The 26,260-nt window shown below is 44.4% G+C and overlaps 1 protein-coding gene across 1 annotated transcript in view; it reads right to left on the bottom strand.

Annotated features, from left to right (window-relative positions):
• The window catches only part of LOC139226779 (dynein axonemal heavy chain 17-like), a 1,002,254-nt gene that overhangs the window by 451,343 nt on the left and 524,651 nt on the right, over nt 1-26,260 (bottom strand). The window contains exons 29-30 of the mRNA XM_070857781.1: nt 20,290-20,381; nt 9,362-9,488 (exon numbers count right to left, since the gene is read on the bottom strand). Of these exons, the coding sequence (XP_070713882.1) occupies nt 9,362-9,488; nt 20,290-20,381 (219 nt within the window). The remainder of the gene's footprint in view (nt 1-9,361; nt 9,489-20,289; nt 20,382-26,260) is intronic.

Below are 26,260 nucleotides of genomic sequence, written 5' to 3'. Positions count from 1 at the left end.
AAGCTTGGTGCATTGGGAAGCCAAAGAAAGGCTCCAGTCAATGTAAAGGAGCATGGAGGAGTCCAGCACTAACTTAGCACAGGGCTTTGTGCAGAGCTTGGAGGCTATCCGTTCCCACATCGAAGTAGTGGCTAACTCCATTCACACACTTGTGGACCTAATTATAATGCAGCATCTGATGCCAATGTCACAGTTTCCATTGCACCACAAGCAGTAGCCACCCAACATCTGAGTGTTGCAGTGGAAGCTGAGACTGCTGTCATCGAACCGTAGATTCAAAGAATCATAACTTTTTGAAAAGTTAGCACCAGGCGCAAACGATTGCTAACTTCTGCAAAATTGGGCTTTTTTGCCCCAGGAACGAAGAAGTCGGTAAATGAGGCGCTAATGACCTCAGTGGGTGCTGCAGAGACGCTAATGGCAGAGTGCTACCCAATTTCAGGTGACTCATCCTTCAATCCTTGACACTGGTTCATTCCAGCTCTTAAAGGTGGGGTTCTATCAAGCTGCACCTGCTCAATTTCAGCAGTGCTGCAGTTGAGGGAGAGCTGTGAGGTACTGAAATAACTTTGTGGGATGGCTGCTGGAAATCCTGCTCGAAGAGAGAGGGCAAGACGATTCAATGATATGGTATTGGAAGCATTGGTGGGGGCAGTGGAGAGAAGCAATGATGTGTTGTTTCCCACATGTGGAAGGAGGCCATTGCAACAGGTCTTCAGGGCCATGTGGAGAAAAGTGGCCATGGAGGTGTCAACAGTAGAACCATGACCCAGTGCCGGAAGAAGTTCAACGACCTCAGACAGGTGGTCAAGCTGAGTACATGCTTCCACACCTCCTACATACCAGCCTGTGAATCTCTGTCTGTGCACATTGAGCTAACCACCACTCCCACACCAAACATCTGCAGCTACTCATGAAGTCATATTCTCATCTCACACCATCCGTACATTCACAGCTATTCAACGATGGCAGGCATATCTCCCACATATATATCTAGACCCCTACTCACACAAATTCCTTTCTTTTGCAGGCCAAGATGACACATAATAGGAGAGAGCAGCAGAGGACTGGCGGGGGTGAGCCTCAACTGCAGGAGCTCTCTGACCTGGAGGAGCGAATGCTGCAGCTTATTGGCCCGCAGGTGGTGGGCACCGTGGCCGCCAGAGACATCGAGCCCGCTGGGGGCAACAGCGGTATCTTTATCACCTCTCCTTTTCTCATCCCACTTCCCCATCACTCTAGAAGGCTTTATCACTTTCCACTTCTTTATACTGTCTGCCTTCCTTGCTCCATTCCTGCCCCCCTGCCCTCACCTTAACGTGAGTCTTGTGACATTTATGCTTTCAGATAATCAGAAATTGTGTTGGGGAAATTGATGGGATTGAAGGCCGATAAATCCCCAGGGCCTGATGGACTGCATCCCAGAGTACTTAAGGAGGTGGCCTTGGAAATAGTGGATGCATTGACAGTCATTTTCCAACATTCCATTGACTCTGGATCAGTTCCTATAGAGTGGAGGGTAGCCAATGTAACCCCACTTTTTAAAAAAGGAGGGAGAGAGAAAACAGGGAATTATAGACCAGTCAGCCTGACATCGGTAGTGGGTAAAATGATGGAATCAATTATTAAGGATGTCATAGCAGTGCATTTGGAAAGCGGTGACATGATAGGTCCAAGTCAGCATGGATTTGTGAAAGGGAAATCATGCTTGACAAATCTTCTGGAATTTTTTGAGGATGTTTCCAGTAGAGTGGACAAGGGAGAACCAGTTGATGTGGTATATTTGGACTTTCAGAAGGCGTTCGACAAGGTCCCACACAAGAGATTGATGTGCAAAGTTAGAGCACATGGGATTGGGGGTAGTGTGCTGACATGGATTGAGAACTGGCTGTCAGACAGGAAGCAAAGAGTAGGAGTAAATGGGTACTTTTCAGAATGGCAGGCAGTGACTAGTGGGGTACCGCAAGGTTCTGTGCTGGGGCCCCAGCTGTTTACACTGTACATTAATAATTTAGATGAGGAGATTAAATGTAGTATCTCCAAATTTGCGGATGACACTAAGTTGGGTGGCAGTGTGAGCTGCGAGGAGGATGCTGTGAGGCTGCAGAGCGACTTGGATAGGTTAGGTGAGTGGGCAAATGCATGGCAGATGAAGTATAATGTGGATAAATGTGAGGTTATCCACTTTGGTGGTAAAAACAGAAAGACAGACTATTATCTGAATGGTGACAGATTAGGAAAAGGGGAGGTGCAACGAGACCTGGGTGTCATGGTACATCAGTCATTGAAGGTTGGCATGCAGGTACAGCAGGCGGTTAAGAAAGCAAATGGCATTTTGGCCTTCATAGCGAGGGGATTTGAGTACAGGGGCAGGGAGGTGTTGCTACAGTTGTACAGGGCATTGGTGAGGCCACACCTGGAGTATTGTGTACAGTTTTGGTCTCCTAACCTGAGGAAAGACATTCTTGCTATTGAGGGAGTGCAGCGAAGGTTCACCAGACTGATTCCCGGGATGGCGGGACTGACCTATCAAGAAAGACTGGATCAACTGGGCTTGTATTCACTGGAGTTCAGAAGAATGAGAGGGGACCTCATAGAAACATTTAAAATTCTGATGGGGTTAGACAGGTTAGATGCAGGAAGAATGTTCCCAATGTTGGTGAAGTCCAGAACCAGAGGTCACAGTCTGAGGATAAGGGGTAAGCCATTTAGGACCGAGATGCGGAGGAACTTCTTCACCCAGAGAGTGGTGAACCTGTGGAATTCTCTACCACAGAAAGTTGTTGAGGCCAATTCACTAAATATATTCAAAAAGGAGTTAGATGAGGTCCTTACTACTAGGGGGATCAAGGGGTATGGCGAGAAAGCAGGAATGGGGTACTGAAGTTGAATGTTCAGCCATGAACTCATTGAATGGCGGTGCAGGCTAGAAGGGCCGAATGGCCTACTCCTGCACCTATTTTCTATGTTTCTCCCTGCCTCTCTCCCTGCATTTCACTCTGCCTTTCTCTCTGCATTTCTCCCTGCATTTCTCTCAACCTGAGTTGCCTCCAACGGTGATGTCAGAGCAGGAGGTCGAGTGTCAACACAGCCCCATGAAACGATATAAAAGTTGTTGTTTCAAATCTGCCCTCAATGAAACACAGGAATATTTAACAGCCAGAGCACTCCTTCAACTGAAAATCACTGAAATCTGTGAAAAGGCCTGTCTGCCTATGTAGAAGAAAGCTGACAACAGTGGTCGACTAAAATCTTTTCCAAAAATGGTGCCTTTAAATAGCACTCCTCCAGGAGACTCCCGATTGCAACTTGACAACTGAAGCTGTTGGTGTCAGCACCAGGCGGGAAAAGAGGGGGCGCGACTAAATTAAATTCCGGGGTGGTAACGGGGCACTGCGCATGATGATGACATCATCATCGACGGGTGCAGCCGAGCGGGATGCTCCCTGTTAGCGATACCGCAAAGCCCCCGCCCAATTTAGCAGGAAGCGCTGCTTTCGCTGTGCTCGGGCGAATACATATTTACACCTCATTAGCGCCCCCTGCAGGCACTAGCTGGAGGGGCATAGTACCTTATTTTCCCCCGTATGGCTTGACTAGTAAAGGAAAGTATCCGGTATGCCTTCTTAACTACCTTCAGGAATCGGTGGACAGGTCCTAAAGGTCCCTCTGTTCCTCTACACTTCTCAATATCCTACCATTTATTGAATATTCCCTTGCCTTGCTAGCAAGTGCATTACCTCATACTTCCCCAAATGCATTACTTCACATTATCTCTGCATACGAGGAAGATACAAAGTGTGGTGTATGTAGGCACCTTTGGTAATGACTCCACGAGGCAGGGTATGGTACTTAAACTGTGCAGACCTGCAGTCCTCTATTAGCAGCTCCTGAGCGCCAACAACAAGCTGTGAGTTCCCTTTTATACTGGGTTACCTGCCGTGTGCATGGTCCCTGTAGGAACCAATGTCCTTTGGCAGTGTCCTACCGGTATACATGACACCTTGGCTCTGATCACACATAGTCGAGCCTGCATTATACATTCTAACATTTGCATCACTTTTGGGTGTCCTGGTTTCAACAGACATGTTACATTAGGCATTTCACATTCTTTTTCATTATTGTTAAGCATAATAAACGTGTTCTTAACCTTACTGACACCTGCATTCATCTCATTAGTTACATTAGTTAAACCAGCATCACAATTCATGGTTACATTGCATACATTTTCGTACTTGCACAACTTTATTGCATCTTTAGCTTTAAAGTCCGTGTACTCAAATAGTTGAAACTTCCCCTTTAAATGTTTTTGGTTACCGGTCTCCTTTAAGGGAGCCTTCAAATCTGATTGGCTGCTCGATGTCACATGATGCTCCTCCATGTTGACTCGTGGCATGGAGGCCATTTTGATTACAGGTCTGCTGCTTGTGGTGCTGCAGCCATTTTGTGGTCTTGCGGCAGGTAGGCTGTGGTGCTCTTTTTGCTTGTGGTGCTGCAGCCATTTTGTGGTCTTGCTGCAGGTAGGCTATGGACATACGAGGCCAGCCTCAAGCACAGGGGTCACACCTGGCAACCACACAACCCTCACCACAACCTCCTATAGCCCACCACTGATCACCTCCAAATTTTTTCAAAGTTCTTTTGGCTCATCACACACTGGCTCGCCCCTGTGTCGATCTCCATGGAGACTGGGACCCCATCGATGTCCACTTCCATCATCCACGGAGAACTTCAGGTGGAGCAGGTAAAGATTCCATACTCTTCTTCCAGGGTTTGAGCAGCTTCATCTTCATCTGTGTCGGAGCCCCGGTGATTAGCCAACTCATCAGAGACACAGTGAGTACAGCCTTTTCTGCACATTCTCTGAAGGTGCCCTTTTTCTTTGCAGCCCTTGCTTGTATAGTCTTTGTAGCGGCACTGGTGGGCCCTGTGGTTTCCTCCACAGGGCCAGCATGGGGCCATCCGGTTTGCCCCATGTGGCGGACTCAGGGTTGCGGGTCTCGGGGCAGCATTTCTGCCTTTAGAAGTGTCCATGCGGAGCACTGCGCTCGCCGGTTTAGAGTCCTGGGTCAGTATTCGCCTGGAGTCGCTGGTCAAAACCATGTAGGCCTGGCTCACTTGAATTGCTTTCTGCAGGGTGACCGTGATGTCAGCCGAGAGCAGTTTGTGTAGGGGGCCTTTGTGGCCGATTATAATGACAAATATGTCCCTTAGTGCTTCATTAAGGTGGTCACCAAACTCACACGGTGCAACTAGTCTTCTTAAGTGTGCAGCATACTTTGCAATTTCTTGGCCCTCAGGTCGCCGATAAGTGTAGAACCGGTGCCTGGCTGTGAGGATGCTTTCTTTCGGTTTTAGTTGTTCCTGTATGATTGTTACAAGTTCCTCATAGCTCTTGGTGGTTGTCTTCTCCGGGGCTAGTAAGTCCCTGACGAGACCGTAGATGGTGGGCCCACAACTGCTAAGCAGGATGGCCCTGCGTTTGTTCAGTAGTGTGGCCAGTGTGTCCCCGTCCAGGTCATTGGCTATAAAGAAGTGTTCCAATCTTTCCACAAAAGCGTCCCAATCTTCCCCCTCTGTAAATTGCTGAAAGTTGCTGAGGTTAGACATGTTGAGCGTGTAATTCGTGATATTCATATTCCCGTCGCCAGTTGTGATGTATGTAGGCATCTTTGGTAATGACTCCACGAGGCAGGGTATGGTACTTAAACTCTGCAGACCTGCAGTCCTTTATTAGCAGCTCCTGAGTGCCAACAACAAGCTGTGAGTTCCCTTTTATACTGGGTTACCTGCTGTGTGCAGGCAACCCCTGGATCTCCAGCAACAGCACCCTCTGGTGTACCGGTTAGGTGTGTACAGTACAAGGGTACATTCAATGTGGCATAAGAGTGTTACAGACATCACACAGTGAACAGGCATGCCTACACACACAAAGAGCTTGCAAAGGGATATAGACAGGTTAAGTGAGTGAGAAATAAGGTGACAGATGGAGTATAAAGTGGGGAAATGTAACTTTGGTAGAAAGAATAGAAAAACAGAAATATTTTTAAGTGGTGAGAAACTATTAAATGTTGTTGTTGTCAGAGAGATTTAAGTGTGCTCGTACAGGAAACACAATGTTAGCATGTCGGTAACAGCAAGCAATTAGCAAGGCAAATGGCATGTTGACCTTTATTGCAAGGAGATTGGAGTACAAGAGTACTATTGTTACTACAATTGTACAGGGCTAGCTTTGATGAGACCACACCTGGAGTACTGTGCAGTTTTGGTCTCCTTATCTGAGAATGGACATACTTACTTTGGAGGTGGTGCAACAAAAGTTCACTAGATTGATCCCTGGGATGAGAGGGTTGTCATACTAGGAGAGATTGAGTAGATTGGGCCTATACTCTCAGAAGTTTAGAAGAATGAGAGGTGATCTCATTGAAACATATAAGATTCTGAGGGGGATTGACAGGGTAGATGCTGAGAAGTTGTTTCCCTGGCTGGAGAATCTAGAACTAGGGGGTGTAGTCTCAGGATAAGGGAGCGGCCATTTAAGACTGAGATGAGAAGGAATTTCTTCACTCAGAGGGTTGTGAATCTTTGGAATTCTCTACCCAAAAGGGCTGTGGATGCTGTATTGTTGAGTATATTCAAGAGAGGGAGGGAGGGAGGGATGGAAGGATGAATGGATAGATAGATATAAATTTCTGGACTCTAGGGGAATCAAGGGATATGGGGATAGAGCAGGAAAGTGGAGTTGAGGTCGAAGATCAACCATGAACTTATTGAATGGCGGAGCAAGCTTGAAGGGTCGTATTCTTAACAATTTTAACCAGTAGCTCTGGCTGATAAATCATTCTGCTGTTAGCCCTGGCTTTACAGCAGAAATAACTGTCTATATATTATCGACCTCCTACACAATAGCTTTCCCCTTATCTTGCACTGATATTAATTTCACTTTCCTCAATTACATTATGATGCATTATGTTTTCTAATTTAACACTCATTTTATTTATTAAATTGTATTATGTATTTAATTGGTTGGTGGTGATAACATCTGGTTCAAATGTGACATTATGTTGGTAGTGCAATAGGTTTAAAATGTCAGGAGTCGTTGACTTACTTCAGTCTGAAACTGAACCAGACTATTCGCAACATCTGGGTCCTATTCGTATGACCTGAGTTTCAAACCTCATATCCTCTCCATCATCAAAACTGCCTACTTCCACGTCCGTAGTATCGCCCATCTCTGCCCCTGCCTCCTTCCATCTGGTACAGAAACCCTAATTCCCGCTTTTGTTACATCCAGACTTCACTATTCCAATGCTCTCCTAGCTGGCTCCCACCTTTCAACCTTCGTAGCCTTTATCTAATCCAAAACTCTGCTGCCCATGTTCTAACTCGCATCAAGTTCTGTTTGCCCATCACCCCTGTGCTCGCCGATGTACGTTGGTCCCCGGTCAAATCCCCCCATAGCCTCGCCCCTGCTGATCTCTGTAACTTCCTTCAGCCATACATCCCATTGTGCATCCTCAATTTCCTTCACTCACCATTGACCACCGTGCCTTCAGTTGTCTAGGTCCTAAGCTTTGGAATTCCCTCCCTAAATCTCTGCCTCTCTCTCCTCCTATAAGACACTTCTTAAAACCTATCTTTGACCAATCTTCTGGTCATCTATCCTAACATGTCCTTATGTGGCTGTGTACGCTCTTGTGAAGCAACTTGGGACATTTTATTACATTGAAAGTGCTATATAAATGTAAGTTGTCGTTAATTTAAATTATTACCATATTATAAAATTGGTGCTTTAATGGGTAGCATTTGCCAATATGATAACAATTTGCCACAAAATAGCAGTGTTATTAATTGACCAATATGAGCCCAAGTCTAAAAGGCTACAGCACAATTGGCACCCACATAGTTTCCAAAGCATATGAAACATGATAGAAAAGTATTACATTATTTTTTTGAGATAGATGGAATTCAGAGATTACTTTGGGCAAGAACATAGGATAAGATAGAAGATTAATCCTGTCCTAATGAAAAAAAAACTCTTTTGGAGTCCTGTCCTAATGAAACTCTTTTGAGTTTACCTGAAAAAAAACATAAACATTAAACCGTGCCACCCGCCCTGGATATGACAGCAGACATTTTCAAGGCCCCTTTTTTTTTCTTCCTTTTTTTGTGTTTTTTTTGTTTTTCTTTTTTTTGGGGGGGTTTTTTTGGGCGCTAAAATCACATTTTTCCAAGTGCCCCCTATAAAAGGGGAGGGGGACACTAAAAGCACCGGCAATTGAAACAAATTAAACTTTAAAACGTAAAATCAAATTAAACCTGTCCTAATTAAAGTCTTTTTGGAGTTTATCTGCAAAACAAAAAAACATTAAACCGTGCCACCCGACCTGGGTGACACACCAGACATTTACAAGGCCCCCTTTTTTTTTTCTCCTTTTTTTTTTGTGTTTTTCTTTTTTTTTGGTTTTTTTTTTGGGCACTAAAATCACAATTTTTCCCCAGTGCCCCCTATAAAAGGGAAGGGGGACACTAAAAGCACTGGCAATTAAAACAAATTAAACTTTAAAACGTAAAATCAAATTAAACCTGTCCTAATGAAACTCTTTTTGGAGTTTATCTGCAAAAACAAAAGACATTAAACCGTGCCACCCTACCTGGGTGACACACCAGACATTTACAAGGCCCTTTTTTTTCCTTTTTTTTTTGTGTTTTTCTTTTTTTTGGGGGTTTTTTTTGGGCACTAAAATCACAATTTTTCCCCAGTGCCCCCTATAAAAGGGAAGGGGGACACTAAAAGCACCGGCAATTAAAACAAATTAAACTTTAAAACGTAAAATCAAATTAAACCTGTCCTAATGAAACTCTTTTGAGTTTACCTGAAAAACATAAACATTAAACCGTGCCACCCGCCTGGGTGACACAGCAGACATTTTCAAGGCCACTTTTTTTCCTTTTTTTGTGTTTTTTTTTTCTTATTTCCCCCCCTTTTTTTGTTTTTTTTTGGGGGTTTTTTTGGGCACTAAAATCACAATTTTTCCCCAGTGCCCCCTATAAAAGGGAAGGGGGACACTAAAAGCACCAGCAATTAAAACAAATTAAACTTTAAAACGTAAAATCAAATTAAACCTGTCCTAATGAAGGACTGATTAAGCACTAGCAGCTGGAGTTCATTAATGTGCCTTTACCTCTGAAGGTGAAATGGTAATTGGGCTATAAAAAAAATTAGCGACCGTCTAATTATGCATTGAAAAATGTTATTCACTTTCTGACACAGGTTAGATAATATACTGTTCTATTCAGGATTATGATACCACAAGTATTATTCATTATAATGTTGAAAACACAAATCTAAGTGCCTCACCTCTGCAGGGTTGTTACCATTAGATAATATATCTAGCAAATCTGCAGAAGATACAAAGTAGAATCTAGGAAAAGCAAGTCTTTTTGTCTCAAGATATTCGGCCAAAGCTTTTTCGCATAGAGTCAAACTGAACAGAAATCACAGAAAATAAAAGGATTATATAAAAATCAGAACTCAGAATTCTTACATTACGTGTATAGCACAGAAACAGGCTATTCGGCTCAAGTGGTCTATACCGGCATTTATGCTCAACACATGCCTCCTCCCACCCTTCTTCAGTTAATCTTATCAGCATTCCGTTGCGTTCCGTTCCGTTCTCCCTCGTGCTTATCTATCTTATCCTTAAATGCATCAGTGCCATTTGCCTCAACAATTCAGTGTGGTAACGAATGCTTCATTATTCTTGCCACTCTTTGATAAAGAAGTTTCTCCTGAATTCCTTGTTAAATTTATTACTAACTATTCAATATTTATGACCTCAACATTTTCTCCACTTCTATCCTATCAAAACTTTTCATTATCTTACAAGTCAACCTTCAGACTTCTCGAGAAAAGAGTCCCAACCTGTTCGGTCTTCTATGATAGTTATAACCTCTGTTCTAATCCTTGTGAATCTTTTTTGCACTCTCACCAATACCTCTATATCCTTTTGAAATCTGGAGACCAGAACTGTGCACTGTACTCCAAATGTGGTTTAACCAAGGTTCTATACAAGGTTAACATAACTTCCCTACTTTTCAATTCTATCCTTCTAAAGATATTTTTTATCGCCTTACTACTCTGTGTCATAACGGGGGAAAATTACGGTTGGAGGCTTCCTTCGTACGAATGCCTCCAACCAGAAAAAAATCTACGCAAGTACCTGGTGGTCCCGGAGGAACGTAGGATCCCAATCGGAGGTCTAGATTCGCTAAGCTGCGCATGGGAAGATGCCTTTCAGTTACATATGTACAAGCTAGAATCACGTGGGCCTGGACCATCAATCACTATGCAGTATTCTCATTGATAAAAATGGGAGCTCTGTTTGTACGGACTCCCATTACAATCAATGAGAAAAAAACCCTAAAACATGAAACACAGCATAATAAATAAATAAAACACCTCACATATTTAAAATTATTGAAATTAAATGTAATTAAATGTTTTAGAAAACAAATATATTTTTTGGAATTTTTTTTAATGTGTTTTAATAGTGTTAAAAATAAACTTACCTTAATGGACAAGGTTTTTAATATAAAAGTTATTGATAAAATGTTTTTTTTCTATCTTTTAAAACTCTTATGCTGGTAAAAGTAAGCTTTGTGTCTGCTTTTACCAGGCGTAAAAGTTTGAAGGACATTCGCTGGGCATGAGTTGGGCAAATAGCCCAATCTCTCCCGCACGGATGAGCTTCTCCTGACAGATTGTAAAAGCCGGTTTTTGGCACGTGAGCATTGCGCCCCAAAAACCGGCATTTGCGAGGCCTCGCCGGGTCCGTGCACACTTCATATGGACCCGGCGAGGTCGGAATTTTAGGCCCAACGTTTCAAGAATTGTGCATGTGTCCATTGATCCCTCTGCTCTTCTACCTCATTTAGGGTCCAAATTTGATGAAGGCCTCCGCCCGCCCAAAGGACCGCCGATGGCCGCCGAGGTACCTGACGGTGCTTTGGGTGGGGTTTTCATCAACAAGATCCCTCGAAGGTTGGCGGGCGGTAAATGAGGGACTTACGATGCCAATCTGGGTGGCAGCTGGTGGGAGCTCCCAATCTCGGCGGCAAAGGCGCTTGCCGCCCAAGTGCCGCCGAGAATGGAGTCGGGCTCACGGAGGGTCGAAGACATGCAAAGAAAAGTCATTAAAAAAAACCATCGGAACAACTTCAGGGGACCCCATACAGGTAAGTCCCTGTAAAGTAAAAGGAACAAAATGTTTACTTACCTTTTTTTTCAGCTCTTCATACCTACCGTCAGGGACAGACCAGTCTCCTCGCAGCGATCCACCCCTGTTAATGCGCCGACTCTCGCCCGCACCAATCTGGCATTTCGGCAGGCGGGAGTCCACTTATGTCACTCGACTGTCTGCTGACGTCAGCGGGCTGTTTCATAGAAACATAGGAAAATATGTGCAGGAGTAGGCCATTCAGCCCTTCGAGCCTGCACCACCATTCAATAAGATCATGGCTGATCATTTCCTTAGTACCACTTTCCTGCTTTCTCTCCATATCCCTTGATCCCTTTAGCCGTAAGGGCCATATTTAACTCTCTCTTGAATATATCCAATGAACTGGCATCAACAGCTCTGTGATAGGGAATTCCACAGGTTAACAACTCTCTGAGTGAAGAAGTTTCTCCTCATCTCAGTCCTAAATGGCCTACCCCTTATCCTAAGACTGGGTCCCCTGGTTCTGGATTTCCCCAACATCGGCAACATTCTTCCCGCATCTAACCTGTCCAGTCCCATCAGAATCTTATATGTTTCTATGAGATTCATTCTCATCCTTCTAAACTCCAGTGTATAAAGGCCCAGTTGATCCAGTCTCTCCTCATATGTCAGTCCAGCCACCCCGGGAATCAGTCTGGTGAATCTTCGCTGCACTCCCTCAATAACAAAAACGTCCTTCCTCAGATTAGGAGACCAAAACTGAACACAATATTCCAGGTGAGGCCTCACCAAGGCCCTGTACAACTGCAGTAAGACATCTCTGCTCCTATACACAAATCCCCTAGCTATGAAGGCCAACATACCATCTGTCTTCTTCACCGCCTGCTGTATCAGCATGCCAACTTTCAATGACTGATGAACCATGACACCCAGGTCTTGTTGCACCTCCCCTTTTCCTAATCTGCCGCCATTCAGATAATATTCTGCCTTCGTGTTTTTGCCCCCAAAGTGGATAACCTCACATTTATCCACATTATACTTCATCTGCCATGTGTTTGCCCACTCACCTAATCTGTCCAAGTCACCCTGCAGTCTCTTAGCATCCTCCTCACAGCTCACATCGCCACCCAGTTCAGTGTCATCTGCAAACTTGGCGATATTACACTCAATTCCTTCATCTAAATCATTAATGTATGTTGTAAAGAGCTGGGGTGCCAGCACTGAGCCCTGCGGCACCCCACTAGTCACTGCCTGCCATTCTGAAAAGGACCCGTTTATCTCAACTCTCTGTTTCCTGTCTGCCAACCAATTCTCTATCCACGTCAGTACATTACCCCCAATACCATGTGCTTTGATTTTGCACACCAATCTCGTGTGTGGGACCATGTCAAAAGCCTTTTGAAATGCCAAATACACCACATCCACTGGTTTTCCCTTGTCCACTCTGCTAGTTACATCCTCAAAAAATTCCAGCAGATTCGTCAAGCATGATTTCCCTTTCATAAATCCATGCTGACTTGGACCAATCCTGTCACTGTTTTCCAAATGCGCTGCTATTTCATCTTTAATAATTGATTCCAACATTTTCCCCACTATTGATGTCAGGCTTACCGGTCTATAATTACCCGTTTTCTCTCTCCATCCTTTTTTAAAAAGTGGTGTTACATTAGCTACCCTCCAGTCCATAGGGACTGATCCAGAGTCAATAGACTGTTGGAAAATGATCACCAATGCATCCACTATTTCTATGGCCGCTTCCTTAAGTACTCTGGGATGCAGACTATCAGGCCCCGGGGATTTATCGGTCTTCAATCCCATCAATTTCCCTAACACAATTTCCCGCCTAGTAAGGATATCCTTCAGTTCCTCCTTCTCACTAGACCCTCGGTCCCATAGTACTTCTGGAAGGTTATTTGTGTCTTCCTTTGTGAAGACAGAACCAAAGTATTTGTTCATCTGATCTGCCATTTCTTTGTTCCCCATTATAAATTCACCTGAATCTGACTGCAAGGGATTACTTTTGTCTTCATTAATCTTTTTCTCTTCACATATCTATAGAAGCTTTTGCAGTCAGTTTTTATGTTCCCGGCAAGCTTCCTCTAATACTCTATTTCCCCCCTCCTAATTAAACCCTTTGTCCTCCTCTTCTGAATTCTAAATTTCTCTCTGTCCTCAGGTTTGCTGCTTTTTCTGGCCGATTTATCTGCCTCTTCCTTGGATTTAACACTCTCCTTAATTTCCCTTGTTAGCCATGGTTGAGCCACCTTCCCCGTTTTATTTTTACTCCAGACAGGGATGTACAACTGTTGAAGTTCATCCATGTGATCTTTAAATGTTTGCCATTGCCTATCCACCATCAACCCTTTAAGTATCATTCGTCAGTCTATTCTAGCCAATTCATATCTCAAACCATCGAAGTTACATTTCCTTAAGTTCAGGAACCTAGTCTCTGAATTAACTGCGTCACTCTACATTTTAATAAAGAATTCTACCATATTATGGTCACTCTTCCCCAAGGGGCCTCGCACAACAAGATTGCTAATTAGTCCTTTCTCATTACACATCACCCAGTCTAGGATGACCAGCTCTCTAGTTGGTTCCTCGACATATTGGTCTCGAAAACCATCCCTAATACACTCAAGGAAATCCTCCTCCACTTTATTGCTACCAGTTTGGTTAGCCCAATCTATATGTAGATTAAAGTCGCCCATGATAACTGCTGTACCTTTATTGCACGTATCCCTAATTTCTTGTTTGATGCTGTCCCCAACCTCACTACTACTGTTTGGTGGTCTGTACACAACACCCACTAGCGTTTTCTGCCCTTTGGTATTCCGCAGCTCCACCCATACCGATTCCACATCATCTAAGCTAATGTCCTTCCTTACTATTGCATAAATTTCCTCTTTAACCAGCAACGCTACCCCACCTCCTTTTCCTTTCTGTCTATCCTTCCTGAATGTTGAATACCCCTGGATGTTGAGTTCCCAGCCTTGGTCACCCTGGAGCCATGTCTCCGTGATGCCAATTATCTCATATTCACTAATTGCTGCCTGTGCAGTTAATTCGTCCACCCTATTATAAATACTCCTCACTTCCGGCAGCTCTTCCCTCACGCCCGTTCCAGACCAGGTCGAAACTGGCACTGGGCGGAACCCGAGGAAGAATGTCGGCGGCATTGGGCGGTGAGTGCATCGATTTCAGGCCCTTAGAGTCTTATTATCTAAGCAGTATGTGACCTCCTTATTGTTTCTATCAAAATGCACCACTTCACACTTATCTATATTGAACTTAATTTGCCAATTGCACGCCTTTTCTGCAAGTTTATTAATATCGTCTTGCATTTTGTTGCATTCATCCTTTGTATTAATTAAATTCCCCAATTTGGTGTCATCCACAAATTTTGAAATTGTACTTCCAATTCCCGAGTCCAAATTGAATAACAGTAATCCCCGCACCGATCCCTGTGGAACACCAGTTCCCATCTTTTGTCAGTTTTGAGTAGCTACGCTAACCCGTACTCTCTGTTTTCTGTTTCGTAGCCAGCTTGCTATCCATTCTGCTACCTGTCCACAAACTCCACATGCTCTGACCATAGTCATGATTCTACTATGTGGTACCTTCAATGAAGGCCTTTTGAAAGTCCAAATATATTACATTTACTGCATTACCTTGTCTACTCTTACTAAATTATTTAAAGAAGTAACAGAAAGATTGGTCAAGCATGACCTTCCCTTTTGTGCTGACTACTCTTCATTATATTTTTGATTTCTAGATGTTCTTCTATTACATCCTTGAGTAAAGATTCCATTATCTTTCCTACCACTGACTTTAAGATAACTGGTCTATAGTTCCCAGGACTTATTCTATTGCTCTTTTTAAATATAGGAATAACATAAGCTGTGCTCCAGTCCTCGGGCACAATTCCCTTTTTATATCTATGCATTAGTGCCTCTGCTATCTCCTCCATAACTTATTTTAATAGGCATGGCGCAATCCATCTGAAGCAGGTAATTTATCCTCTCTTAAATATGATTAGTTTATCAATTATCTCGTTCCTTCTATCTTAAATGTCTTTGGTGTGGAAATTGGATATGGCCCGAAAATGGGTGGTGTAACGCTACTTGGCTGAGCCCATTCAAAGAGCCCATGCAAAATTCATGCTGCCTACTCATTTACATGATTGGCGTGCCGATCTCCATGCTAAACGTGCTGCAGGTTGGCTTAGCACTCAACAGATGGGCCAATATTTGGTGCCGTATAATGGCCAGTAATGTTTGGCCTAGACTCGCTCCACTACTAAAAAGGGAGGTGCTATGATGCAGCAGCACCTCATTGGAGTTGAAAGACATGGCTCAGCAACAACAGCACAAAGAATGAGCCAGAGGTTCTCCAATGCAGATCTCAAGGCATTGGTAGTGGCACTGCAGAGGAGGGGGTGTCCTGTTCCTGCAGGGTGGCAAGAAGCCATCAAAACACACTTTCAGAAGGCTGTGGCAAGAGATAGCTGGCAATGTCACAGCCAACATTGTACTGCAGACATGGATCCAATGCCTCAAGAAGTTTAATGACTTCACACGATAGGTCAAGGTGAGTGAAGGCTTCAGCAAATGCCATATCCTACCATCTGCACTACAAGCCTCACACACTGCTCAATGTACCACACCCCCATCACTCACCTACCAACAATCGTACCTCACAATCATAGTTTAATTTCACCCTTGCAACCTCGCCACTGTTGCAACACTGATACTTACACATTGCACACACTGACAGCTATTCAACTATAACAGACACATCACCCAAACACATTGCACCACAATCACTGACACATTTCCTTTTCTCTTGCAGGCAAAGGTGGCTCACAAATGCAAAGAGCAACAGCAGACAGGAGGCAGCCAAGCTGCATTCGACACCTGGAACCAACTGGAGGAGACTGTGCTCGACATCATTGGAGGGGAAATCACCGAGGCTGTGCCAACGGGCGAAGTTGAACCCCTTGGGGACAATAATGGTAAACTCAGTCCTCTCATCCCTCTTCTCCTTCATCCCACAATCTCTTCTCACTTTCAAGCTGCTGATGGTGTATACATGGATATCATGCTTCCCCCCCTCCCTCCCCTCACCACAACCCGACTCTTGTGCCTTTCTGCTTTCAGATAACCAAGAACTGCCACCAGCACAGGCTGTCCCTGAAGTCATGGAGGAGAGTGGAGATGATAAAGATGACACACCGTCACTACATCTGAAACTCACGGCAGGTCAGAAACTGCAACTGCATGGAATGTAGAGGTCAATATAGATGTGAAATCTGCACATGGTGAGGCACCGGGTATGAGTGGGCTGCAGCAAGGTCAGGGGCCAGTGGCCAGCTCTCTGGAGGGTGAATTCATGCTACACACAACTCGGATGATGATTTTGCTGGGGCTGCCTTCAGAAGAAAGGTGATGGGCATGCACACGGAAATCCGAGGTGCAATGGCAAGCATGCCAGAGAGCCTCTTGTCCGTGTCAAGGAGCATGGAGGAGTCCAGCTCCAACATTGGATGGGGCTCTGCACAGAGCTTGGTGTCCGTGATTTTCAAGCTGGAAAGGATGAACAACTCCAGGAGTGACCTTGTGGACTCAGCCATAATGGTGCGTGTGATGGGCGATGTCGCAGCTTCCATTGCAGCACAGGCAGAAGTGACCCAATGTCTCACTGCTGCAGTGAAAGCTCAGACTACTGCCATTGTGGCTGGGTTTACGAGTCTTTGCATTGGGCTTACAGGATGTTGCAGCAGGCTAGTAATCTGTCCTTCAATAGATTGCTAAGAATGCTGAGGAGCCGCCCTTGGGGAGTGGCAGTTGGTCTGTGGAGCAGGAATCTGTTGTCCCCTCTCTCAGGATGACAGCATTCCTACTCCCACCACTGCCACACTGTCATTGCCCTTGCCGCTGCCTGTCATCCAGCCAGCCTAGACTGCTGCCACCCATGCTCAGGTGGTGCAGTTTACAGCTGGGTTTTCTAGGTCCACAGCTAGTTGAGGTCGTCCTGCAAGGCCATCTGTAGTCTCCCCCATGGAAAATCAGCAACTTCCACTAGCTATGCTGTAACTACTGGGGAGCACCCTGTTGCATATGAAAGGGCACATGTATGACAGGCACTAAGGGATTGCACAATGTTAATTGAATACTTTATTGACATTTTGTTTAGAATGTTTGTTTGTTTTGTGGTGGCTCTCATTTCAGCTTGTGTCCAGGAGGACGCTGTGATGTTCTGTGGTAGAGGGATGGTATGATGGGGAGGTGGTGAGCAACGGGCATCTGGGGTTTCAATCAATCGAATTCGAATCTGATGAGTTGCTCATGGACAGACCATCCGGAACAAGGATTTTCTACCTTCCTCTTCCCTCCCTCATCTTACTCCTCCTCCTCCTGAGGTGGCCCTGCAAGCCCTGGAGGCAAGGACTGTGCCCTCATGATTGCCAAGTTGTGGAGCATGCAGTAGCCCACCATAAAATGAGATACCTGCTCTGGCGTGTATTGGAGAGCTGCCCGCGACTGGTCAAGGCAGCGGAACTGTTGCTTCAGGAGCCCAATGGTCTGATCGGTGTTGTTCCTGGTGACAGCATGGCTCTCATTATGTGCTGGGCAGAAGTGTTTGGGTTGCGGAGCGGACTCAAGAAACAGGTGCAGAGCAGATAGCCCTTGTCTCCGAGCAGCTACCCTCGGGTTTGACATGCTGGCTGGAAGATTGCTGGCACAGTGGACTGGTGCAAGATGAAGGCATCAGGACTGCTGTCTCGATAGTGGGAATTAACCATCAGGATGCACTGGGTGTGGTCGCACAACTGCACATTAAGTGGGTGCAGTCGATAGCACCCTGCACCAAGGGGAAGTGTGCTATCCTGGCAAAGCAACATGCACGCTCCTCTTGCTTCTCTCTGTAGTCCCTTCACCTGGTGTAGAGCGCTTGTGTGACCTCCCGGATGCAGCGATGGACGATGAACTGTGAGATGTTAACTGTATCTCCTGCTGCAGACTGGAAGGATCAGCTGTTGAAGAAATAGAGGGCCACTAGGAGCCGTAGTCGCCCTGCTCTAAGGCTGCAGGTCGAGCTGCAGGATGTGGCAGAGTTCTGTGACCACCTCTTTGGTGAAGCAGAGCCTCCTAATACACTGCTCCTTGCTTAAGTGGAGATAAGAAAAGTGCTCTCGGAAGACCCTAGGTGAGTAAGGCCTCCTGTTGAGAGCCCTCCTAGCCCTCCTCCTCCTCTCTGTGTGTGTATCTTTTCCTCTTCTTCACCACCTCCGCTCCCGTTCCCGAAGATACTCGAGGGTCGAGGAGGACTGCAAGTAGAGCCCCCATGACTGTGAGCAAGTGTTGTGAACAGAAGCTTTTAATAAGAATGAAGGCATTCTCCACTTGCACCAACACTCCCTGTTATCTTAGGAACTTTAAACAAGTTTAGAACATTGCAAAAGTTTCTCAAACTGATAAAGCATGGCAACGGTTGTTGCTGATGATAAAAAAAGCTGCTGGAGGTTCCTTCCTGCTTGTGAATGCTTGGTTAGCTGGTCGTAATTAACATAGGCTGATAATGGAGCAGTAAACGTGAAAATGACAGATCGGGCGTCAGTTGCACACTCACTGGATGTCACGATCTGCATAATCTATATATCCCTAGTAAGGATGGACATCGGCAGCATTGCTTTCGAGCCGAAAATGGCAGCTGTCGTGGGACCCACTGGCTGCTGGTGGAAGTGAGGTGGCCACCATTTCTTTTCCAAAATAGGCCTTAACTGCCAGTGCCAACACCTCCAAATTCTATGCCTTTGTATCTTTTTTGATCTCTTCTTCTAATATCATGCCCAACTTGTTAGTTTCCCTGGTAAATACTGGGGCAAAGTAATTAGTCAATGGGCCTAAATTTGCAGCCCCTATGGGCGCGTACTAAGTGCGCATGCGCCTGTAGAAGCCCCGCAAGTTCCGGCTTTAGGTATGCCAAATGCATGCGCCTAAACCCGGAACTTGCGATCCATCGCATCTGAAGGAAAAGGGCTTCCACGGGAGGAGAGCTGGGCTATTAGCCTAACTCCTGCCCAGCGAATGCCCTTCAAATCCTTACGCCTGGTAAAATCAGACATAAGGCCTGCTTTTACCAGCGTAAGAGTCTAAAAAAATAGAAAAATAAAATGTTATCACTTATTTATACATTAAAAACTCTGTCCATTGGGTTAAGTTTATTTTTAGCCTGGTTAAAACATATAAAAAAAATTTTTTGTATAAAATATTTAATTAAATTGCATTTTAATTCATTTTAAATATGATGGGGCCAAAATTGCCCCTTTCCTTAAGGCCTGTTACCACCACAAATCGGCAGCCACGCTGTGGAGTGGATTGGCCGCCGACTTTTGGTGGAATGGCTGCTGCTAGCCCAATTGCCCTCTCGTGTTTTCCCGGCGATGCCCCGATCCCCCCCTTACCGCTCCTCTGCTGCCGATCGGTGTCATCACCATGCGCACCGTCGATTTAACCCCCCGACGGCAACATTCCTCTCAGAAAATCTTCGGCCTGCCCGGTGGTGCCAAAACAACCTTTTCCCCAGTGGTCGTGAGGCTGTGGCCTTTTGCAGTGGCCATGCGACTTCCCTTAAAGGGAAGGGCTCTCTGCCGCTATGTTTTTTTTTGTCGGCCAAGTCGGCCCGACAATTATGCCCCCGGGTTTGGCCGGGCTGCTAACAGGCAGCCTGGCACCCCCCTCTTGCACTCCCTATTTACACTTTCCGGTTGGACACTATAACCAGCCGATTTAGGAGGAGCCTGTCCTAGCGGTACAGCTCCTTGTCTCAGTACTGGTGCCAGTGTCCCATGAAATGGAAGCCCTCCTTCCCACACCATCTTTCAACCACACATTTACCTTCCTGATCTCTCTATCCCTATGCCAATCAGTATCTTGAATTAACATATTGAAACAATAATAGCATTAAACACAAACATTCTCAATTGTTCTTTCTAACAATAAATAGTAATAGAAAATAAGTTTTCATTAATATAAACATAAAAATAAATTAAGCAGCTACTGACCGTCCCTGTACTTCTTCCAGTTTGTCATATAAGCCAGGTTTATTTGTTGCTACAATTACATTTGGAGTCTTTATTGCATCTGCCATGATTTCCTGTAGAGTACAACATGGTAGATTAGCTAACTAATAGTGTTTTGTTCATTCTTTGAATGGAAGTGTCCTCCACATACCACTGGGAGTAAGTCCACACCACGAATGCAGAAAATGGCCATGGTGATATTTCAATTAACCTTGATCTGACTTTGTAATGTCATCCATTTAATTATCTCATTCTTCTGCAATATATAAAGGATACCTCCCAGGGTAAACAAAGTAAAAACATGTTAATAAAATGGACTAATGGCAATAATGCATAACTATATGAATACTCAATTCCTATGAAGTCACTGGTGGGAATGGTCAACAGGCCCCCAAACAGCAGCCACACTGTAGGACAGAGTATAAATCAAGGAATAATCGAGGCTTGTAAGAAAGGTACGGCAATAATCATCGATGATTTTGATCTTCATATTGATTAGACACATCAAATTGGCAAAGGTAGCCTGGAGGAAGAGTTCATAGAGTGTATGCTTTCTTGGAACAATACATTGTGGAACCAACCAGGGAGCAGACTATTTTAGATCTGGTAATGTGTAACGAGTCTGGATTAATTAATGATCTTGTAGTGAAGGATCCTCTTGGAACGAGTGATCATACCATGGTAGAATTTCAAATTCAGTTTGAGGATGAGAAAGCTAGTTCTCAAACTAGTGTCCTGAACTTAAATAAAGGTAATTACAAAGGTATGAAGGCAGAGCTGGTTAAAGTGGACTGGGAAAATGTATTAAAGGGTAAGACTAGAAAAGCAGTGACAAACATTAAAGGAGATATTTCATAATTCTCAGAAAAGATATATTCCAGTGAGAAAGAAAGACTCTAAGAGAAGCATGAACAATCTGTGGCTAACTAAGGAAGTAAAGAATGGTATCAAATTGAAAACAAAGGCATACAATGTTGTGAAGAACAATGGAAGGTCAGAGGATTGGGAAATTTTTAGACATCAGCATAGGACGACTAAAAAATGATAAAGAGAGAGAAGATAGCTTATGACAGTAAATGAGTAAGAAATATAAAAAGAGACAGTAAGAGCTTCTACAGGTATATACAAAGGAAGCGAGTAGCTAAAATAAACATTGGTCCCTTACAGGAGGAGACTGGGGAATTAATAATGGGAAGCAGAGAAATGGCGGAGACTTTGAACAAATATTTTGTATTGGTCTTCATGGTAGAAGACACTAAAAGCATCCCAATAATTGATAATCAAGGGGCTATTGGGGTGCAGGGGAGGGGGAACTTAAAATAATCACTACCACTAGAGAAAAAGTACTAGGCAAACCAATGGGACTAAAGGTGGACAAGTCCCCTGGACCTGATGGCCTCCATCCTAGGATCTTAAAAGAGGTGGCTGCAGATATAGTGGATACATTGATTGTAATCTACCAAAATTCCCTGGATTCTGAAGAGGTCCCAGCGGACTGGAAAACCGCAAATGTAATGCCCCTATTTAAGAAAGGAGGGAGACAGAAAGCAGGAAATTATAGACCAGTTAGCCTAACATGTCATTGGAAAAATGCTGGAGTCCATCATTAAGGATGCAGTGGCAGGACATTTATAAAATCATAATGCAGTCAAGCAGAGTTAACATGGTTTTATGAAAGGGAAATCATGTTTGACAAATTTGCACAAGTTCTTTGAGGATATAACGAGCAGGGTGGATAAAGGGGAACCAGTAGATGTCGTGTATTTGGATTTCCGGAAAACATTCAATAACATAAAAGGTTACTGCACAAGATAAGAGCTCACTGGGTTAGGGGTAATATATTAGCATGCGTAGAGGATTGGCTAACTAATAGAAAGCAAAGAGTCGGGATAAATGGGTCATTTTTAGTTGGCAAACTGTAACTAATGGGGTGCCACAGAGATCAGTGCTGGGGCCTCAACTATTTATAATTTATATTAATGTCTTGGATGAAGGGACCAAGTGTAATGTAGCTAAATTTGCTGTGATACAAAGATAGGTGGGAAAGCAAGTTGTGAAGAGGACGAAAAGAACCTACAAAGGAATATAGCTATCATCATCATCATCGGCAATCCCTCGAATTGAGGATGACTTGCTTCCACATCAAAAAAGTTTCAATGAAGGACCTAAAATTCCAGGTCCCGAACTAAATCTAGAAGGCTGGAAGGTGCCTGTGCGTGGATTTTTTTAACATATGGTGGCCGTTGTACACTAGCCACCACACGGGCTTGACAGAGCTAGGTCTTGGTCCAGTGGCAAGGATTAACCAAGACGACTGGAGACCAGCTCTGCTGCATGGACACAGTGCGCACACATATCTCAGTGTGGGCTGGTCCGTGCTGCCCCTGGGCCCGAACTCACGCCTCACATCCTTCTACAATCTCTCGCCGCTCCTTCGCCCCGACTTCACTGCCCACGCTCCAATCAGCGACCTGGATCTTGGTGACGTCCCTCTTTACTGCTGTTGCTCTCCTGCTCCATCAGTGAACTGCTAGCTCCCTCTTACATAACCTCTTACAGGTTTTCTTTCACTTCTGTCATCAGGTTATGTAAAGCAATATAGATAGGCTCAGTGAGTGGGCAAAAATTTGGAAGATGGAATATAATATAGGAAAATGTGAGGTTATCCACTTCAGTAGGAAAAATAAAAAAGCAAATTATTATGTAAATGGGGTGGGATTACAAAATGTGGTAGTACACAGCGATTTGGATGTCCTTGTACATGAAACACAAAAAGTTAGCATGCAGGTACAGCAAGTAATTAGGAAGGCAAATGGAATGTTGGCATTTATTGCAAGGGGGATGGAGTATAAAAGTAGGGAAGTCCTGATACAACTGTATAGGGCGTTGGTATGATCACACCTGGAGTACTGCGTACAGTTTTGGTCTCCTTATTTAAGGAAGGATATATTTGCACTGGAGTTAGTTCAGAGAAGTTTCACAAGGTTGATTCCTGAGATGAAGGAGTTGTCAGATGAAGAAAGGTTGAGCAGATTGGGCCTATACTCATTGGAGTTTAGAAGACTTAGAGGTGATATTGAAACCTATAAGATTCGGAGGGGGCTTGACAAGGTAGATGCAGAGAGGATATTTCCCCTCGTGTGGGAATCTAGAGCTAGGGGCATAGTTTCAGAATAAGGGGTCGTCCATTTAAAATGGAAATGAGGAGAAATTTCTACTCTCAGTGGGTCATGAATCTTTGGAATTCTCTACCTCAGAGTTGTGGAGGCTGGGTCATTGAATGTATTTAAGGTGGAGATAGACAGATTTTTGAAAGATAAGGGAGTTAAGGGTTATAGGTAGCAGGCAGGGAAGTTGAGTTGAGTTCAGGATCAGATCAGCCATGATCTTATTGAATGGCGGAGTAGGCTCGAGGGGCCAAATGGCCTACTCCTGGCCTACTACAAGTGCTTCATAAAGCCGTAATCAGACAAAAATGGACAGAGACAAATGAGGAGATATTAAGAGGGGTGTCCAAAAGCTTTGTCAAAGAGGTGGGTTTGAAGAAGGGCCTTGAAGGAGGTAGAGAGGTGTTGGGATTCAGGGGGGCAATTCCAGACCATTGAACCTAGACCCGGAAGGCCATTAAGGGATTTGAAAGAGGATGAGAATTTTCAATTTGAGGCATTGGGTACCGGGAAACAATGTACTGCAGCAAGGGTGGGGTGTTGGGTGATCAAGACTGGGTGCAGGATAGGATAAGGGCAGCAGAGTGGGATAGAATATGGGTAGCAGAGTTTTATATGAGCTGAAGTTTATGGAGGGTGGAAATTAGGAGGCTGGCCAGGAAAGCATTGAAATAGTCGAGTCTGGCATAGATGAGAAGGCAGTTAATGTTTTGGAAGCAGTCTCTGTGATGATCAGAAAGTGGGGTCAGATGCCAAGATGGCAAAGGGTCTGGTTCAGCCTGAGACAATGGTCGGAGTGGGGCATTAAATTGATGGTGAGGATACAAAGTTTGTAGCAGGGGCCAATGCAAGGGCTTTAATCTCCCCATTACTTAGCTGGAGAAAATTTGCAGCTTATCCAAGACTGGTTATTTGACAAGCAGAGGCAGTGGAGGGTTTGACAGATGCATTGTAGAGGTAGAACTAGATATTGTCAGCATACATGTGGAAGCTGACGTCATGCCTGTGGATAACATCGACACAGGGTAGCATGTAGATGAGGAAGAATAGGGGCTCCAGATGGGGACTCCAGGGGTAATGGTTCAGGTGAGGCTAGAGAAGCCATTGCTGGAAAGTCTTTGGCTACGATTGGATAGGTAATAGTGGAACCATGGTTTTGGCAGATGTGATCTGATAGCTCTTTTTGTGGCCAAGCCAGACCAGGAGATAGTTGGCTAAACCACTTGCACATTGGATATGCTCAAGTATGCACCCTTGGACTTGAGAGAGTGAAGATGGGAGCGCGTTGCCAGGTGGAAGAGATAGTAGATGTTTTACTGGATATATGGGGATCAAAGATGAACATGAAGGAGTAGTTAAGCAGATCAACAGCTGTAGAAATATTTTAACAATAGCGATGGAGGGCCAAATACTAGGCAGTTGGAATTTAGAGAACGCAGTGATAGTGATTTGGGAGAGAGTTTATTTGGGGACAGATGCAGGAAGTGGGATTGGAATGGAGTAGGGTAATGTTGGTGGTGAGAGATAATACGAAATGGTCCTTGTCTGTGATAGAGACCATGGGAGTAGAGAAGCCAAGGGAATGGAAAGATCAAAGGGATGGCCGTGAATATGGGAGATTTTTGGCTAATATTATACTGAAATAGGGCAGGATAACCCTGGACTATTTGACTGCATCTGTTATGAGTTCCACCCTGCTAAGTGATAGCACTCTGCATGCATTCCATTAACCATCTCTATTTAGAAACCTAAATTTAAAGAGTGCGTGACATATGGGGTACAAACAACAGTGTGGTTATATGAATTATATATCCTCTCAAATTTAAAGATTAAAGCACATTTGCCATTCACATAGTGAAATCAATACTTCTCTTCCGAAGTATGAGAAACATGATAAAAAACAAATGTTCGAGTAATTTTTCTGAGACGATGGAAGAATCTTAGGATAAGGTTTCGGAACAATCCTATCCTCATGCAGAGGAGGCTGGATTGATTGAACACTAATGTCCAGGGTTTATTAACCCTCATTGGAAGCTGAAAAATGTTGTCACATAATATTGGAATACAAATCAGTTGGGAAACTTTCTAAAATCCTAACAGAAATAGTTGAATTCTGATTGATGTATTCAGGACCTTGGGAATCCCTGGCCCAAGACCGCCCAAAGTGGAAGATGATCATCCGGGAGGGTGCTGAGAACCTCGAGTCTCATTGCTAAGAGCATGCAGAAACCAAACGCAGATAGCGGGAGGAGCATGCGGAAAACCAGACTATCTACCCATCCTTTCCTTCAACCACTGTCTGTTCCATCTGTGACAGAGACTGTAATTCCCATATTGGACTGTACCGTCATCTGAGGACTCACTTTTAGAATGGAAGCAAGTCTTCCTCGACTTCGAGGGACTGCCTATGATAATGATGAAAAACCAGAGATATATGTGTGGATTAAACGAAAAAGATAATGGCCTGGTGGTAATGACGACAAAAATGTCAGCATTTTCCATCATTGCTCTTCTGAAACCGGACGCATCTTCAGGATTTAGCGCATGTGCATATATACGCAGAAATCCTGAAGTTGCATCAGTCATTCACTGCTCCGCCACAGGTTGTAGTGTGGAATTCCACAGAGCCGGCAATCAGTTGAAGTCACATATAAAGACAAAAACTTTCCCTTTTACGATGGTATAACGCTGTTAAAAATCCCCTAAAACTTTAAGCCTTGTTGATGTGTAACTGGATTTGTAATGGTGTAGTTCGCGCCCTGAAAACCTAATTTTATATTTGTGAA

The sequence above is a fragment of the Pristiophorus japonicus genome, chromosome 16 (assembly GCF_044704955.1).
Source record: "Pristiophorus japonicus isolate sPriJap1 chromosome 16, sPriJap1.hap1, whole genome shotgun sequence".
Taxonomy (NCBI): domain Eukaryota; kingdom Metazoa; phylum Chordata; class Chondrichthyes; family Pristiophoridae; genus Pristiophorus; species Pristiophorus japonicus.
Note: the sequence above shows the minus strand (reverse complement) of the source record. Positions and strands in the feature narration are given on the sequence as shown.